The following is a 16,108-nucleotide window of genomic DNA, read 5'->3' as shown; positions in this document are numbered from 1 at the left end:
GGTAGAATGGTATTCACTTAGGCCTTGGGAAGAATGTGATCACAGAAGATTCTTTTTTAAAAAAATATTTTTTATTATGAAACTTTTCATAATAAACTCTATGTACCAAATCATCTAGTGTTCACTAGCCATACCTATTTTGTCATATTTGTTTCAGTTTTTTCCCCCTGAATTATTGTAAAGCAAATTAGAGACATTATGATATTTCATCCCTAAAGGATGTTTCATACATAACCACAATACCATTATTATGCCAAATGAATTCACAATAATTCATTAATGTCATTTTAATGTATATGAGGGTCTCAAGTTTTTTCTGTTGTTTGTTTTTTTTTTAACCTTTCTTAGCTTTTTGTTGTCATAAAGCAGTACTCAGACTGAATTAATTGCTGGTTGCATGACTGAGTAGAATTTATGAAAAGTAGAATATATGAAAAGTATTAGATGATACGCTTTCACGTATATAATGAATCCTAAGTTCTGTGTGTGCTGTTTTCCTTAGGTGATGTGTACTGTGGGTAAATATTAATGAAGTTTGGAGGTTTAATGCCAGTTATAATTTTTAATATAGTACCTGTACATACTGAGAGTTGGAGGGGAGGTACACTGCCAGCAGTGGTGTTCTTTTGTCTGCTCTACTCATATTTTATCATCATTAATTTCATCCTTCCAGCAGACTCTTTCCTGACTTTCCCTTAATCTGATACCTTCTCTCTCCTCACCAGATGATTCCAAAATTTGGTGAGAATAAAAAATTTAAAAATTAGTCTTTTCCCTCAAACACAGATTTGGGAGCTGGTAATTGAAATTATATGTATATTTTTATATTAGAAACTGAGTTTATATGAAGTTTTCTGTAAGCTACGTTTTTCTACTTGGTCATTTTATCATGTTTAATAGGTATGAAGAGGCTGAAGAAGACTGCACACAAGCCATTTTATTAGATGGCTCATATTCTAAAGCTTTTGCCAGAAGGGGAACTGCAAGAACTTTTTTGGGAAAGCTCAATGAGGCCAAACAAGGTAAGACTATTTTTGTAACACCCGGCCCTCACTCTTCCTGTTGACACTCCTGTTATAGAAGCAGAGATTTGCATAGCTTTCCCATGGTTCAAGGATACAGAACTTAGAAAAGTACATTTTCTTTCACAGTTTAGATCATGAATACATTTGTAGATTTGAAGGAATTCAGCTTCCATAGTGGACCTGGTTATCTTTTAATAGCATACAGTACAATCTGACCAAAATTAATGAAAAATTCGAATTATAGGTGAGAAGGAAAAAAGCAAGAAAAAGGCAAGAATGAAAAGGGAGTCAGCAACCAGGAGGTAGAGGATAATATGAGACTGTAGTGATGCCCCCGCTTTTTTTCTTGATACTAGTTATTCTTATTTTTTCATGATCTTTTAAGTATTTACTCTGTTAGTCATTTTGAAGAACCAACTTACTTCTCTTGTGTGTTTTCTGTTTTACATATTTCTGCTTTTTATTTCCTTCCTTCATCTGTCTTTTGGCTTAATTTGCTGGTTTTCTAACTTCTTGACACATCAATACTTATATAATTGATTTTCAGCCTTTGTGTTTTGAAAGTTCATTTAAATCTGGCAGTTTAAGTCTGGCTTCAGCTGTAGCCCATGCATTTTTTTATTATGGTAAAGTAGACATAACATAAAATTTACTGTTTTAACCATTTTTAAGTGTACTGTTCAGTGACATTGAGTACATTCACATTGTTGTGCAACCATCACCATTACACATCTCCAGAACTTTTTCATCATTACATTCTGAACATTCTACCCTTCTGACAATAACTCTCCATTCCCCCTTCTTCCAGCCCCTGGTAATCAACATTCTAATTTCTGTCTCTGAATTTGACTATTCTAGTACCTCATGTGAGTAGAATCATACAGTAGTTGTCCTTTCGTGTCTGGCTTATTTCACTTAGCATGTCTCTAAGGCTCATCCATGTTGTACCGTATGTCAGACTTTGATTCCTTTTTAAGGCTTAATAATATTCCATTTTCTGGGATTCTCTTAGATTCTGTCTTATGTTTGGTGATTACCCTGTCATTTGTCAACAGTGTGAGTTTTGGTAAGTTAGATGACCTCTAGATCAAGGCCTCAGTTGTTTCACTGTAAAGTCAGTTGTAGTCATGGTTACATGAGAATTCATATAAAGCAACTAGAATAGCAGTTGGTAAATGTTAGTTCTTATTATTGCTCACCAGTTTCCTAGCATCCTGAGTAAAACTTCTTGAGATAAATGTGGGGTTACTAACTAAATATATAATTTCTTGAACTCCATAAAGTATTTTCACTAATTTATTATATTTCTTAAAAATTCATTTCAGATTTTGAAACTGTTTTACTTCTGGAACCTGGAAATAAGCAGGCAGTGACTGAACTTTCCAAAATTAAAAAGGTATGCATTCTTTCCACCAAAATGTGGTCTTATTTTCTGAAGCATAAACACATTTATTTGTTGCATGCTTAACTTGAGAATATTTTGATAGTCATGATTACAAATTTATTTTCAAGGAATTAATTGAGAAAGGACACTGGGATGATGTCTTTCTTGATTCTACTCAAAGGCAAAACGTGATAAAACCCATTGATAATCCACCTCATCTTGGATCAACGGTAAGTAAAGCCCTTTAATTTTTTCCCTTGCTATTTAAATATCAGTGTTCTGTTAATAAGAGCTGAAAACAAATGTTGAATTAGTAGGCTCTGAAAAGAAATGTTGAAATCTCTTCCAAGAGCCATTTTTAGAATCTTTAAAAAATACTTCTTAGGAATATTGACATAATCAAATTGGGGAAAATTGAGCTGTTTAAAGTTCTGGGGTAACTTTTTAAAGCGACTTTTAATTTAACACTAAATATTTCTACATATTTTCTGGCTTTAAAGGAATTTGGAGCAGTTTTACATTTTGTAATTAAATATTTTTACTTCTATTACTGTTATTTGAGATTGGGATTTTATTACAGTAGTCTTTCATCTTCTGTGGGGTTTGATCTAAAGTTAGCACTTTGGCAAAAATCTAGTACAGGCATACCTTGTTTTATTGCACTTTGCAGATACTGCGTTTTTTACAAATTGAAGGTTTGTGGCAACCCTGTGCTGAGCAAGTCTATCAGCACCATTTTTCCAATAGCATTTTCTTACTTCATGTCTTTGTGTCACATTTTGGTAATTTTTGCAATATTTCAAACTTTTTCATTACTATCATATTTGTTATGGTGATCTGTGATCAGTGATCTTTGTTACTATTGCAAAAAGACTTGCTGAAGGCTCAGATGATGGTTAGCATTTTTTTTTGCAATAAAGTATTTTTTAATTAAGGTATGTACGTTTTTTAAAGACATAATGCTATTACACACTTAAAAGAGTACAGTATAGTGTAAACATAACTTTTATATGCATTGAGAAACCAAAGGATTTATGTGACTTGCTTTATTGCAATATTCACTTTATTGTGGTGGTCTGTAACTGAACCTGCAATATCTCCAAGGTATTGCCTGTATAGGCAGAATTATTCTTAAGAATATACACTGCACATTGTTTTTGGTATACCATACTGTTTTTCATTAAGTCCAACAAAGCCAGTTTTTTCCTGCAATATTGGAACAGAAAGAGTAGCTGGTAAAATTCAGTGGTTTGTTTTGTTTATATATATATATATATATATATATATATATATATATATATAGTGTGTGTGTGACTCTATGGTAACTTCTAACATTTACATGGTATTATATATAGAAATTATGAAAGATAAAATGCGTATAGAAAAGTACACAGAACAAATTAAGATTTAAAGAATAAAGTGAACACCTGTGAAACCACCAACGAGGTCAAAAAATTGAAAGGTATCAGCCTCCAAAAATCTCCCTCTGTGCCCCTCACTGATCATGATCTCCCTGCACCCTAGAAGTAACTGTTATGCATGGATGATGCTTTGAGAGAAATAACAATTTTACAAGGAAGTCGGAGCAGATATTTTTATCCTCCTTTTACAAAGGAAGAAGGTGAGGCAAAGAAAGTTTGTGTTTTGCCAAGTTCATAGTTCAAGTTAGTAACAGATAGAGGAATTCTTTGTTTAATATTTTTCTTGGGTTCTTATTTTGACTTTATTCTTGAATTTTCTGAGATAATAATTGTTTCATGTGCCAGGCATAAATCTTAGTTGCTTTCATACATTTTCATACATCATGTTCATTTTCATACATCATATTCACTTGCTATTATTCTATTCTTAACAATAAAGGTGATTAAATGTTTAATCCAATGTGATTTAAACTTTTATCTCTTTGTAAAACTTTGTCACAGAAGTTAATTCAAAAGTTAAAAACAAAGCCTTTGTCAGACTTCTGCTGTCCATAATTATAAAGACATTACCATGTGGTAAATCAGATATCTGTGTATGGAAGAATGTCCCATGGCCAGTATACCCTAAACAGCTTTTATAAATCTGTTGGGTTCTCTTCTCTCTCAGTTTAAAAATCAGTTTATGTTAATAGTTGTGAAAATGCAACATAAATTTGAATCTTTTGTGGCTGGATCTCAAAACAGAACACCTTCATGAATTGAGAGATCTAGGGTAAACCATTTTGTAACTGATCCAACAGAAACAAAATCATTATCCTAGTGGGAAGGGGAAATAATTGCTATTTATTTTTGTAATAGGTCTCCATTTAAAAAAGTGGGCATTATTTAAAAAATAGTAGGTGCAGTTTGGTATGATGCTTTTGAGTTGATTTGAGCCCCATTTCATAAGCTTTAAACTTAAGTTGAGAATAACTCACAGGTTAGTTGAGATCAAAGGAAATAATGTCCAATAATGCTAAGGCAGTTTCACGTAAAACAAATGTTAATTTCCTTTTCAGTCATATATGTGTGAGGCCACCTGGACACTGAGGAAGGTGGTCAGGAAAGAAAGGAAGGCCCAGGAGGTGGAGAAAAAAGAGTCCTGGGGTTACTTTATTCAAGCGAGAGGCTCGGTTGGGGTGTCCTGTGCTTGAGGGTGTGCAGTGGGGAGTACGGTTAATATATCTTCTCTAGAGAGACTGTAGGAGAGCAGTAATGTAGGTCAGCTGGGCCTGGGGTTCCTAGGTAGGATGGTAGTAAATGAGAGTTTGTCCTGATCTCTTGGTCTCCACTAAAATATTTTATTTTTTTCGTTTTCCTGTTTTCCCATATCAAAATTTCATGCTTGGTCCTTTGTCTCTTTCTCCTTTTCTGTTTATTCTTTTTTTAAAAAAATATTTTATTTATTTATTTATTTATTTTTGGCTGTGTTGGGTCTTTGTTGCTGCACACAGGCTTTCTCTAGTTGCGGCAAGCGGGGGCTACTCTTCATTGCGGTGCATGGGTGCCTCATTGCCATGGCTTCTCTTGTTGTGGAGCACCAGCTCTAGGCGCGTGGGTTTCAGTAGTTGCCACTCGTGGGCTCAGTAGTTGTGGCTCGTGGGCTCTAGAGTGCAGGCTCAGTAGTTGTGGCACATGGGCTTAGTTGCTCTGCGGCATGTGGGATCTTCCCGAACCAGGGCTCAAACCCATGTCCCCTGCATTGGCAGGCAGATTCTTAACCACTGCACCACCAGGGAATCCCTCTGTTTATTCTTATTTCTCTTTTCTTTTTCTTGAAATGGTATAATATAGAGTTAAATAAAATGTATGCTTCTAAATCTTAATTTAAAAAGAGATGAATTGATCCTTTCGTATTTTCTTACATCTTTCAACTGTAGTGGTACCTTTTGTGTTTCACTCCTGTTACCAGCATACTGTCATCCCCTCATCCCTCCCAGCCATCAGTAGCATTGAGCAGCTCTCAGTAGCCACTGGTCTACCCTGAAAGAGATCATCTGTTAGGAAATTCATTAACTAGGATCATGTTTGCACCTCTGTTGTCAATGAAAGGATTTGGTTTTAAATGGAACTGCATTGATACAATTCAGTAGTTATAGTCTATTTTTTTATAGTCTGTTCTTTAACACTGTTTTTTAACACTAACACATATCCATTCTTGGTCAATATCTTGATAGAAAACTATTGGTGTTGATAGTTATCAGCAAAGCAAAAGCCTTAGATTAACATGATTATCCTTAAAGATAGAACCACTAACAGGATTCTGTTAACAGACTTTTAATAGCTTTTTTATTTATGTGCATTCATCTAGTAACACTCAGTTGTTAACCAGTAGGTCTTTTCTTAGTTATACTAATGGAATGCCTGGTTTTAACACTGAGTTTAGTATATATGTCAAAAGTTTTTATATTTACAGCTTTCTGATTTAAAATTCAACTCTACAGTTGGAATGAAAACTTAGAGTATACTGAAGAACGTCTTTTATTAAAAAGCAAAGAGTATTACATGTAAACTTAGGAAGAAGTTTAAAATATTTGCCACCTGTTATGATTGAAATAAATAGTGAATGCTATTTATTTTAATAAATTAAAAACCATTATTGTGGTCAAGTACTTACCAACTTTGTGTAAATTATTTGGCAAATCTTTAATTCTAGGCTGGTTTTATCCAGCAGTTAGAGGATGCAGTTAGGTTTTTGTTTTTGTTTTTTAAAATATTTATTTATTTACTTATTTGGCTGCATCAGGTCTTAGTTGCAAGATGTTCGTTGCGGCATGCAGGATCTTTTCTTTCATACAGAATGCAGGTTATTGCCTGGCCATGTTCTACTTGCCTTCAGCCCACAATACTGATGTCACTTGGTCATATTTTTTTCTTAGCTTTGTTGCCTCTAGGATAAACTTCAAACTCCTTGATACAGCACACAAGTCCCTTTATAAGCTGCCTTTAGGAGCCCTTCAGGCTTTATCTCCACCTCTCCTCCCCTTGCACCAGCCCTACTGGACTTCTCACCTTTCCACTGACCATGCTATACCCTTCAACACTGCCATTCCTGGGTACTTTTTCTGTGAAGCCCCCTGATGTCAATTTTTATCTTCCTTCCTCTGTTCTTTTAGCACTTTGTACCTGTACCTTTTTTTTTTTTTTTTTTTGCGGTACGCAGGCCTCTCACTGTTGTGGCCTCTCCCGTTGCGGAGTACAGGCTCCGGACGCGCAGGCTCAGCGGCCAAGGCTCATGGGCCCAGCCGCTCCACGGCATGTGGGATCTTCCCGGACTGGGGCACGAACCCGTGTCCCCTGCATTGGCAGGTGGACTCTCAACCACTGCACCACCAGGGAAGCCCTGTACCTGTACCTTTTATAGTGCATGTTCCATTGCCTTGTAATTATTTATATATGCATCTTCTTTCCCCCATTTAGACCGACATATGGTAGTAGTCTGGCAGTATGACTCCAAATTGAATTTACTTACAACTCGGATATTGGCTGTAAAAACACTGTAACCTTTTAATTTGTGTCCCTAAAATAGGAAACCTTTGTATGTTGATGCAAAGAATTGATTTTAATTGTTTTAGAAACCACTCAAGAAGCTTATTATTGAAGAAACTGGTAATTTGATACAGACTGTTGATGTGCCAGATAGCACTACTACTGCTGCTGCTCCAGAGCATAATCCTATTAATCCAGCAAAGGTAACAGCAAGCACTGGCACAAGTAAGAAGAACTCAAGCCAAGATGACCTTTTGCCCACAAGTGATATCCCAAAAGCAAAAGTATTGAAAATAGAAGAAATCAGTGATACTTCAGCTCTGCAGTGAGTAGAAATACTTTTATTTGATAGTCATCTAGAATGGTAGTAATCCCACTAGAAAATTGATATTGCTGATGAGACTTCTGGTTTGTACTCATCCACATAGTTTTTTGAAGTATCCAACTTTACACTGTAGTTTTTCTTTTAACTGTAAGAGAGGTTTTGCTGAAGGAATGATCACTATTCCTTTACCACACCGAGGACTTTAGAAATAAGAGAAAGTATCTTTTTTTAAAAAAATATTTTAATTTTATTGGAGTATAGTAGATTTACAATGTTGTGTTAGTTTCAGGTATATAGCAAAGTGATTCAGTTACACATATACATATATTCATTCTTTTTTAGATTCTTTCTCAATATAGATTATAACAGAATATTCAGTAGAGTTCCCTGTGCTATACAGTAGGTCCTTGTTGCTTATTTATCTTATATATAGTAGTTTTTGTATGTTCATCTCAAGCTCCTGATTTGTCCCTCCCACCCCACGTTTCCCCTCTGGTAATGATAAGTTTGTTTTCAATATCTGTAAGTCTGTTTCTGTTTTATAAATAAGTTCATTTGTATCTTTTTTAAAAAAATTAGATTCCACATATGAGTGGTATCATGATATTTGTCTTTGACTTACTTCACTTAGTATGATAATCTCTAGGTCCATCCATGTTGCTGTAAATGGCATTATTTCATTATTTTTTATGGCTTAGTAATATTCCATTGTGTGTATGTACCACATCTTATTTACCCATTCCTCTTTCGATGGACATTTAGGTTGCTTCCATGTCTTGGCTGTTGTAAATAGTGCTGCAGTGAACATTGGGGTGCATGTATCCTTTCAGATTATCGTTTTCTCTGGATATATGCCCAGGAATGGGATTGCTGGATCATATGGTAGTTCTGTTTTAAGTTTTTTAAGGAACCTCCATACTGTTCTCCATAGCAGTTGTACCAATTTACATTCCCATCAACAGTGTAGGAGGGTTCCCTTTTCTCCACACCCTCTCCAGTATTTATTGTTTGTAGATTTTTTGATGATGGCCATTCTGACTGGTGTGAGGTGATATCTCACTGTAGTTTTGATTTGCATTTCTCTGATAATTAGTGATGTTGACCATCTTTTCATGTGCATTTTGGCCATCTGTATGTCATCTTTGGAGAAATGTCTGTTTAGATCTTCTGCCCACTTTTTGATTGGGTTGTTTGTTTTTTAGACATAGAGCTGCATGAGCTGTTTGTATATTTTAGAGATTAATCCCTTGTCATTTGCTTCAGTTGCAAATATTTTCTCCCATTCTGTGGGTTCTTTTTGTTTTGTTGATACTTTCCTTTGCTGTGCAGAAACTTTTAAGTTTAATTAGGTCCCATTTGTTTATTTTTGTTTTTATTTTCATTATTCTAGGAGGTGGATCAGAAAAGATATTACTGCAGTTTATGTCAAAGAGTGTTCTGCCTGTGTTTTCCTCTAAGAGTTTTATAGTGTACAGCCTTACATTTAGTTCTTTGATCCATTTTGAGTTTATTTTTGTGTGTGGTATTAGAGAATGTTCTAATTTTATTTTCCTACATGTAGCTGTGCGGTTTTCCCAGTACCATTTATTGAAGAGACTGTTTTTCTCCATTGTATAGCCTTGCCTCCTTTGTTGTAGATAGTTGACTGTAGGTGTGTTGTGAGTTTATTTCTGGGCTTCCTAGCCTATTTTATTGATCTATATTTCTGTTTTTGTGCCAGTACTGTACTGTTTTGATTACTCTAGCTTTGTAGTATAGTCTGAAGTCAGGGAGTCTGATTCCTCCAGCTCTGTTTTTCTTTCTCAAGATTGCTTTGGCTCTTCAGGGTCTTTTGTGTTTCCATATAAATTAAAAAAATTTTTGCTCTAGTTCTGTGAAAAATCCATTGGTAATTTGATAGGGATTGCATTAAATCTGTAGATTGCCTTGGGTAGTATAGTCATTTTGACAGTATTGATTTTTCCAATCCAAGAACATGGTATATCCTTCCATCTGTGTCATCTCTGATTTCTTTCATCAGCATCTTACAGTTTTCACAGTAGAGGTCTTTTGTCTCATTAGGTAGGTTTATTCCTAGGTATTTTATTCTTTTTGATGCAATGGTAAATGGGAGTGTTTCCTTAATTTCACTGTCAGATCTTTCGTTGTTAGTATATAGGAATGCAGGAGATTTCTGTGTATTAATTTTGTATCCTGCAACTTTACTGAATTAATTGATGAGCTCTAGTAGATTTCTGGTAGCATTTTTAGGATTTTCTATGTATAGCATCATGTCATCTGCAAACAGTGATGAAAGTATCTTGAACAAATTGATTTTGTGCATTTTCTTTTCTAGAACTTCAGTAAATATGTTTCACTTTGTAATTCAGGTTTTTAAATTTTTTATAGGGAAGCTTCATAAACAGTGTAGAATTTAGGCACTATCATTATTCTAGCCATGAATATTTAAGATATTCATGGGCTCTTTAAATTTTGTTTGGAATTTTTCAAAAAGTCATGCATTTTCTTAATGATAAGAATATAAAAGACATAGATTAGTAGTTTACTTTGGGGTGTTGAAATTTTATTCATATATTTTTGCATTGCTACTCAACAGTTCTATTAAAAGTTTTTTTTGTTTTAAATTTTGAACTTTAGTAGTTCTGTTTAGAGTGATATTATAGATTGTGGGAAAACTTTAAGCAGGCAGTTTTTGTTTTTGTTTTTTTTAAAGGAGGAAGCATTTCTTCCTTCTTGGAATCTTTCTTGAAACTGTGGTAATTCACATAATTCAGAGTGAAAGGTTGACTTGTGAGTATATGTGATATAATAATGCAGTGTATAGAAATGTCTCGTCAAAAGGTGGCCAGGCTATTAGCCCAGCTAATGAGAATAGTCATTATGTAACCAGCATCTGAAAATTTGCACAAGTATAATCTGTCTTGCCAAAAGTATACATATATTATCAGCTGAAAGAATTTACTACTGGCAGAATATAAATAGATAATACAGTATTAATAAAGTCAGAAATTAAAAAATCTCTGTTGATGTTTCCTTATATAAGCTTTGACTATTTGTGGTTCTTCTCTTTGTTTTTCTTTTTTATTATTATTATTTATTTATTTTTGGCTGCCTTGGGTCTTCATTGCTGCTTGTGGGCTTTCTCTAGTTGCGGTGAGCGGGGGCTACTCTTTGTTGCAGTGCATGGGCTTCTCATTGTGGTGGCTTCTCTTGTTACAGAGCATGGGCTCTCGGCCCGTGGGCTCCAGTAGTTGTGGCACGTGGGCTCAGTAGTTGTGGCTCACAGGCTCTAGAGTGCAGGCTCAGTAGTTGTGGCGCATGGGCTTAGTTGCTCCGCGGCATGTGGGATCTTCCCGGGCCAGGGATCAAAGCTGTGTCCCCTGCATTGGCAGGCAGATTCTTAACTACGGCGCCACCAGGGAAGCCCTGTGGTTCTTTTCTAATTGTTTGATGCTTCTGAAATATTTCAGACCTGAAGTCAATTTGAAAAAGGATGTATGTCAGCCTTTCAGTGAGAAGATTTCTATAGAGGTGGACAAAACATCTGCTCAGTTTATCAGGACTGCTCTTCCTCCAGTTCCTGCAAACTCATTTCAGCTTGAATCTAATTTCAGACAACTGAAAAATTCTCCAGATATGTTGTATCAATATTTGAAGGTAAGAGGGAGGAAGCTGGTAGTTCTCCTGTAAGTTAGAGGCCAAAGAACTTCTTTGGTCACTATATAATAATAGTACTATATTTGCTTATAATATGATTGTAGAAAAATGCTCTTATCCCTTGCCTGATACATATATCAGCCTGGTCAGACCATTTTAAATATTTGCAACCAGTGAACCTCTGAAAAAGGTTCTGTGTTAAATTTTGTTTTCTAAAATAACTTAATCTAATTTCCTACATCATGACTTAAACTTAATTCTTCATCCTTCAAGATGAGGAAAGAAGCTAAAATACATTGAGTGCCTTCTGTGTGCCAAGCAATGCTTGCAATATTTAGGCCGTCAGTCTCCTGAAAATGAGCTTTTATTTGCTCAAGAGAAAGAATTAACTCATGAAATTTACCAAATAATGGATTTTTAGCATTGTCTTTTTCAGGTAGTTCTATTTTTTAAACTCTCTAATTCTTTTTATTGGTCCTTGAGAGCTCTCTTTCATTTCCTGGTTCTGTTGGGTAGTACACATCTCTCCATGAGATTTTTCTCTGTCTTGAACAGAGTGATTATTTTATAGTTCCTCTAACTTTCATTCTTCTATCATAGTTACATTTCAGTGTGACTCCATTATTATTCATTGAATACTAATGCATAATAGTTATTTTTTACTGTGTTGAACTAAGCAATTATTATATAAATAATTTGTGATTGGGAATGTTGCCATAATTTAATTTTCTAACACCTTATATTTTTCCCAAGCAAATTGAACCATCCTTGTATCCCAAGCTGTTTCAGAAAAATCTAGATCCAGATGTATTCAACCATATCATTAAAATTCTGCATGATTTTTACATTGAGTAAGTAAGTTTAGTTATGCTTTCATGTTGTAATGCTCAGCTGTTTCTAGTGATTTGGGAAATTCATTCTTTTTGATGTCATATTACCTTTTGTATAGCAAAATTAGCTGTCTTGTAAATTTAGCTGTTGCAGAAGTTGTAAAGAGATGACAAGTACAAACAATGAAATAGGAAATGATTAGGAGGAAAAATGACTTAAAATTTTTTTTAGAGAAAGGTAGGGTATGGAAGTGACAAATATTACAGCAGATTAATAACGTCTGTGCTGTGCCTCACATTTAAGAATATTACAATTTTTTCAGTTGACTTGATAAAATTCTTCATTTGGGCACTTAAAATATAGACAGTATGCAGGGAAAAATGATACATGAAGACCTTACTTATATATAATTAGAAATATTATTTTAGTAAGCAGACTGAATGAGCTGCTTTTAATTGATAATTTGTTTTTTTATTTGGATTATTTCAGGAAAGAAAAGCCATCACTCATCTTTGAAATCTTACAAAGACTTTCTGAACTAAGAAGGTTTGATATGGCAGTGATGTTTATGTCAGAACCTGAGAAGAAAAGTGAGTTCTGTGAAGAAAGCTTTTTCATATCTCTTTATTCTTGTGTGTCCCTTTATTCAACAAATGGTAGCAAATATTTATTGAATGTCAATTATGTACAAGGTACATACAATTAAATTAATTACAATTAAGCTAATTAAATTGAATTACTATTAAATTAAGTAAAGTTAAATTTTTTGATCCTGACAACAACTTTGTGAGGTGTAGGTATGATTATCATTTTGGTTTTACAAAGGAGGAAACTGAAGCATACACAGGTAAGGAACTTGACCAAGATTCCATAGCTAGGAAGCCAGACCCAGGAGTTAAACCAAGGTGTTCTGGGCTCTTCTACTTGAAAACGCAGTGATAGCGTAATGGTTGAGCTGCTGGCATGATGGAACTCCTGCAGGGTTCCTGCCACAGGAGCTTGCAACTGGGCGTGGGTGCATGGGAGTTCTCACCCATTTTTTGAGCTAATTTCCTTGAGTTTCTTTGATTTAAGCTGAATTCTCAAAAAAGTGCAGGAGTCAGATGAAGAAGGTGGGAATGTGCAGAGGTTTTGAGGCAGGAGAGAGCAAACTGAGCTTAGAAAATTAAAAGGAGTGCAGTGCGGCTGGATTGTAGAGTTAGAGGGTAAAAAGAGTCAGGTGATTAGCCTGAAGAGTTGGATCCCTTGTTTATTTCTACATCTCAGTCTTTGGCATAAAGTGTCAGTTTTGGAGAACCCTAATTTAAGCAAAATCAAACTATGGAGAAACTTCAATTACAATTGACCCTTGAACAACATGGGAGTTAGGGGCGCCAACCCTCCACACAGTTGAAAATCCACCTACAATTTTATAGTCGGTCCACAGTATCTGAGGTTCCTCATTCACAGATTCAGCCAACCGTGGATCATGTAGTATTGTAGTATTTACTATTGAAAAATATCCGCCTTTAAGTGGATCTGTGCAGTTGAAACCCGTGTTTTTCAAGGGTCAATTGTACTTGGAGTTCTAAGGCTATACTGTAGTTTTAGGAAAAAGAAAAATCATTAGAATGCAGGAGTACCAGTTTTTTAGTTTTAGAAATAGCAAAAACTATGATTTTCAGATACTTTCTGGACTAAACATACCTTGGGCTCCTTTTCTGTTTCTTCTTTATGTATGTAGCAGTGACATTGAATCTGAATCACTAAGAAAAATACTCTGTATGTTGAACTTAGGGAAGTGGACATGTAATTTAGAGAGATTCCTAATAGGGGTAAACCAAAAGAAGTTTCTGGTTAATCTTTAATCAGAAACAGTCCCTGAAATTCCCTGAAAGTATTACTGTTTCTTATTACTATTGTGACCTCATTTTTTATCACTTTTTTTAGTCATTCTGCCCCACCGCACTGACTTTGTGTCTTTTTAATGTACCAAATTGCCAAACTTCTTATAGCCTCAGGGTCTTTGTGTTTGACTGTTCCCCCTCAGCCTAGACTATCCTCCCCTGCCTCTTCCTCACTTCATTCAGTTTCCACCTAATAGTCACCTCCTCAGAGACACCTTTCCTCACAGGCCTACTCACAATAACTGCCTGCCTCCCTTTCCTCATCACCCTCTGTCATCTTACCTCGCTTTATTTTTCTTCATAATACAGAACGAGCTGACAGTATTTTAAGTATTTGTTTATTATTTCTCTCTCCCTAATAGAATGGAAGCTCCATGACAATAGGAACTTTGTCTACCTTGTTCTTTAGGCCTCAGCGTGTAGAACAGTGCTTAGTACATAATAACCTCTTAGTATAGTGCATGAGTGAATGGATTTCTTGCCACTATGATGTGATAACTTGAAGTGTGCTCAAAGCATGTGAGTTGGTCCTTCAGACTGGCCTACCAACAGTACTGTCTTGGTGGGGTCACCACTGTCCGCTAAGTTAAACATGGGAAGCACTTAACAGTGGTTCCTGGCATGTAACTTAATAGTCAATAAATAGTAGCTGTTGTTGTCTTTTATTATTGTCATCATTATTAAAAACTGTTAGCTAGTTTTGATGTTGAGGAATGTATGAACTCTAATAGCGTTTTTCATAGTGTTGAGTGTAGACCACCCATTTCAGTGGTGTGAAAGATAAAGATTTTAAATGACTCATAAGCAAATCTTTTTTTTTATTAGTTTCTGCTTTATAACAAAGTGAATCAGTCATACATATACATCTGTTCCCACATCCCTTCCCTCTTGCGTCTCCCTCCCTCCCAGCAAATCTTTTTTTAACTTTTAATTGTAATTATAAAAATGTACAGCTTGCCCATCAAACATGATTCTTGTGAATGTTATTGCTAATTTTTAATTTATAGTAGTGATATAAATTTTTCTTTTAAAATGATTTAAGTTTTGAAAAAGTTAATTGGAATATTAAATAAGTAAAAGTATACTTGTTACACAGGTCAAAAATCTTTAAGGTAGTACAGAATGAATTATATGTTTCATCTGCAAAGTTAATGTCATTGAGGATGTAGGGGAAATTTTTTACTGCCAAAGCAAAATATTCTGCTAAGAAACATCATTGGACTGTTATATAATTTTCTGTTCTCAGGTTGGCTTTTTAAATATCTGAATTAGAATTTATAAATAATCCTAATGATTGCTTTATAATGTAAAAAATATTTAATTTTTGCTTTACTTTTACCTTTAATTTTTGCTTTACTTTTTAAAAATGGAGATTAAAATGAATTTTTTTTCTTTTTCAGTTGCACGTGTATTATTCAATCACATAGACAAATCAGGATTGAATGATAATTCTGTTGAAGAACTCAAGAAAAGATACGGTGGTTGATTTCCATTTTTACTGAAATTATTGCCTTTGGATTTCATGTAAATTTTTTTCTACTGAAAATAAAATGTTTTGCTTTTTAAGAAAATGATATCATACAGGAGAAGTACTGTTTTTGGACGTAAGCTAACTAAATATAAAGTGAATTGTGATTTAACTAGTGAGAAATATACTTAAATGAACTATTTATAAGTTTTTTTCTGAAAATAAAAATATAAATAATGAGGTATACTTGTAAAGATTGGTGTTTTATGTCATTTTATTTTATTATTTTTATTAAAAAATTTTTTTTATTTTTATCTGGCTGCGTTGGGATTTTGTCGCTGCATTTGGGCTTTCTCTGGTTGTGGCGAGCGGGGGCTACTCTTCGTTGCGGTGCACGGGCTTCTCGTTACAGTGGCTTCTCTTGTTGCGGAGCACGGGCTCTAGGTGCACAGGCTTCAGTAGTTGTGGCTCGTGGGCTCTAGAGCGTAGGCTCAGTAGTTGTGGCGCATGGGCTTAGTTGCTCCGCAGCATGTGGGATCTTCCCAGGCCAGGGCTCGAACCCATGTACCCTGCATTGGCAGGC

General features: G+C 34.9%; 1 protein-coding gene across 2 annotated transcripts in view; it reads left to right on the top strand.

The window, feature by feature from the left end:
- Positions 1-15,779, top strand: part of RPAP3 (RNA polymerase II associated protein 3) — a 39,618-nt gene extending 23,839 nt beyond the window's left edge. Inside the window, exons 9-16 of one of the 2 annotated variants that reach the window (XM_079715483.1) lie at positions 901-1,022; positions 2,351-2,421; positions 2,538-2,639; positions 7,445-7,683; positions 11,154-11,340; positions 12,094-12,191; positions 12,661-12,761; positions 15,458-15,779. In XM_079715483.1, the coding sequence (XP_079571609.1) occupies positions 901-1,022; positions 2,351-2,421; positions 2,538-2,639; positions 7,445-7,683; positions 11,154-11,340; positions 12,094-12,191; positions 12,661-12,761; positions 15,458-15,543 (1,006 nt within the window). In that variant the 3' untranslated portion in view covers positions 15,544-15,779. The remainder of the gene's footprint in view (positions 1-900; positions 1,023-2,350; positions 2,422-2,537; positions 2,640-7,444; positions 7,684-11,153; positions 11,341-12,093; positions 12,192-12,660; positions 12,762-15,457) is intronic. The other variant, XM_079715484.1, reaches the window with a different exon arrangement.
- Positions 15,780-16,108: the final 329 nt, after the last annotated feature.

Source organism: Hyperoodon ampullatus (assembly GCF_949752795.1).
Source record: "Hyperoodon ampullatus genome assembly, chromosome: 11".
Classification (NCBI taxonomy): Eukaryota; Metazoa; Chordata; class Mammalia; order Artiodactyla; family Ziphiidae; genus Hyperoodon; species Hyperoodon ampullatus.
This window is presented reverse-complemented; position numbering and strand designations above follow the sequence as displayed.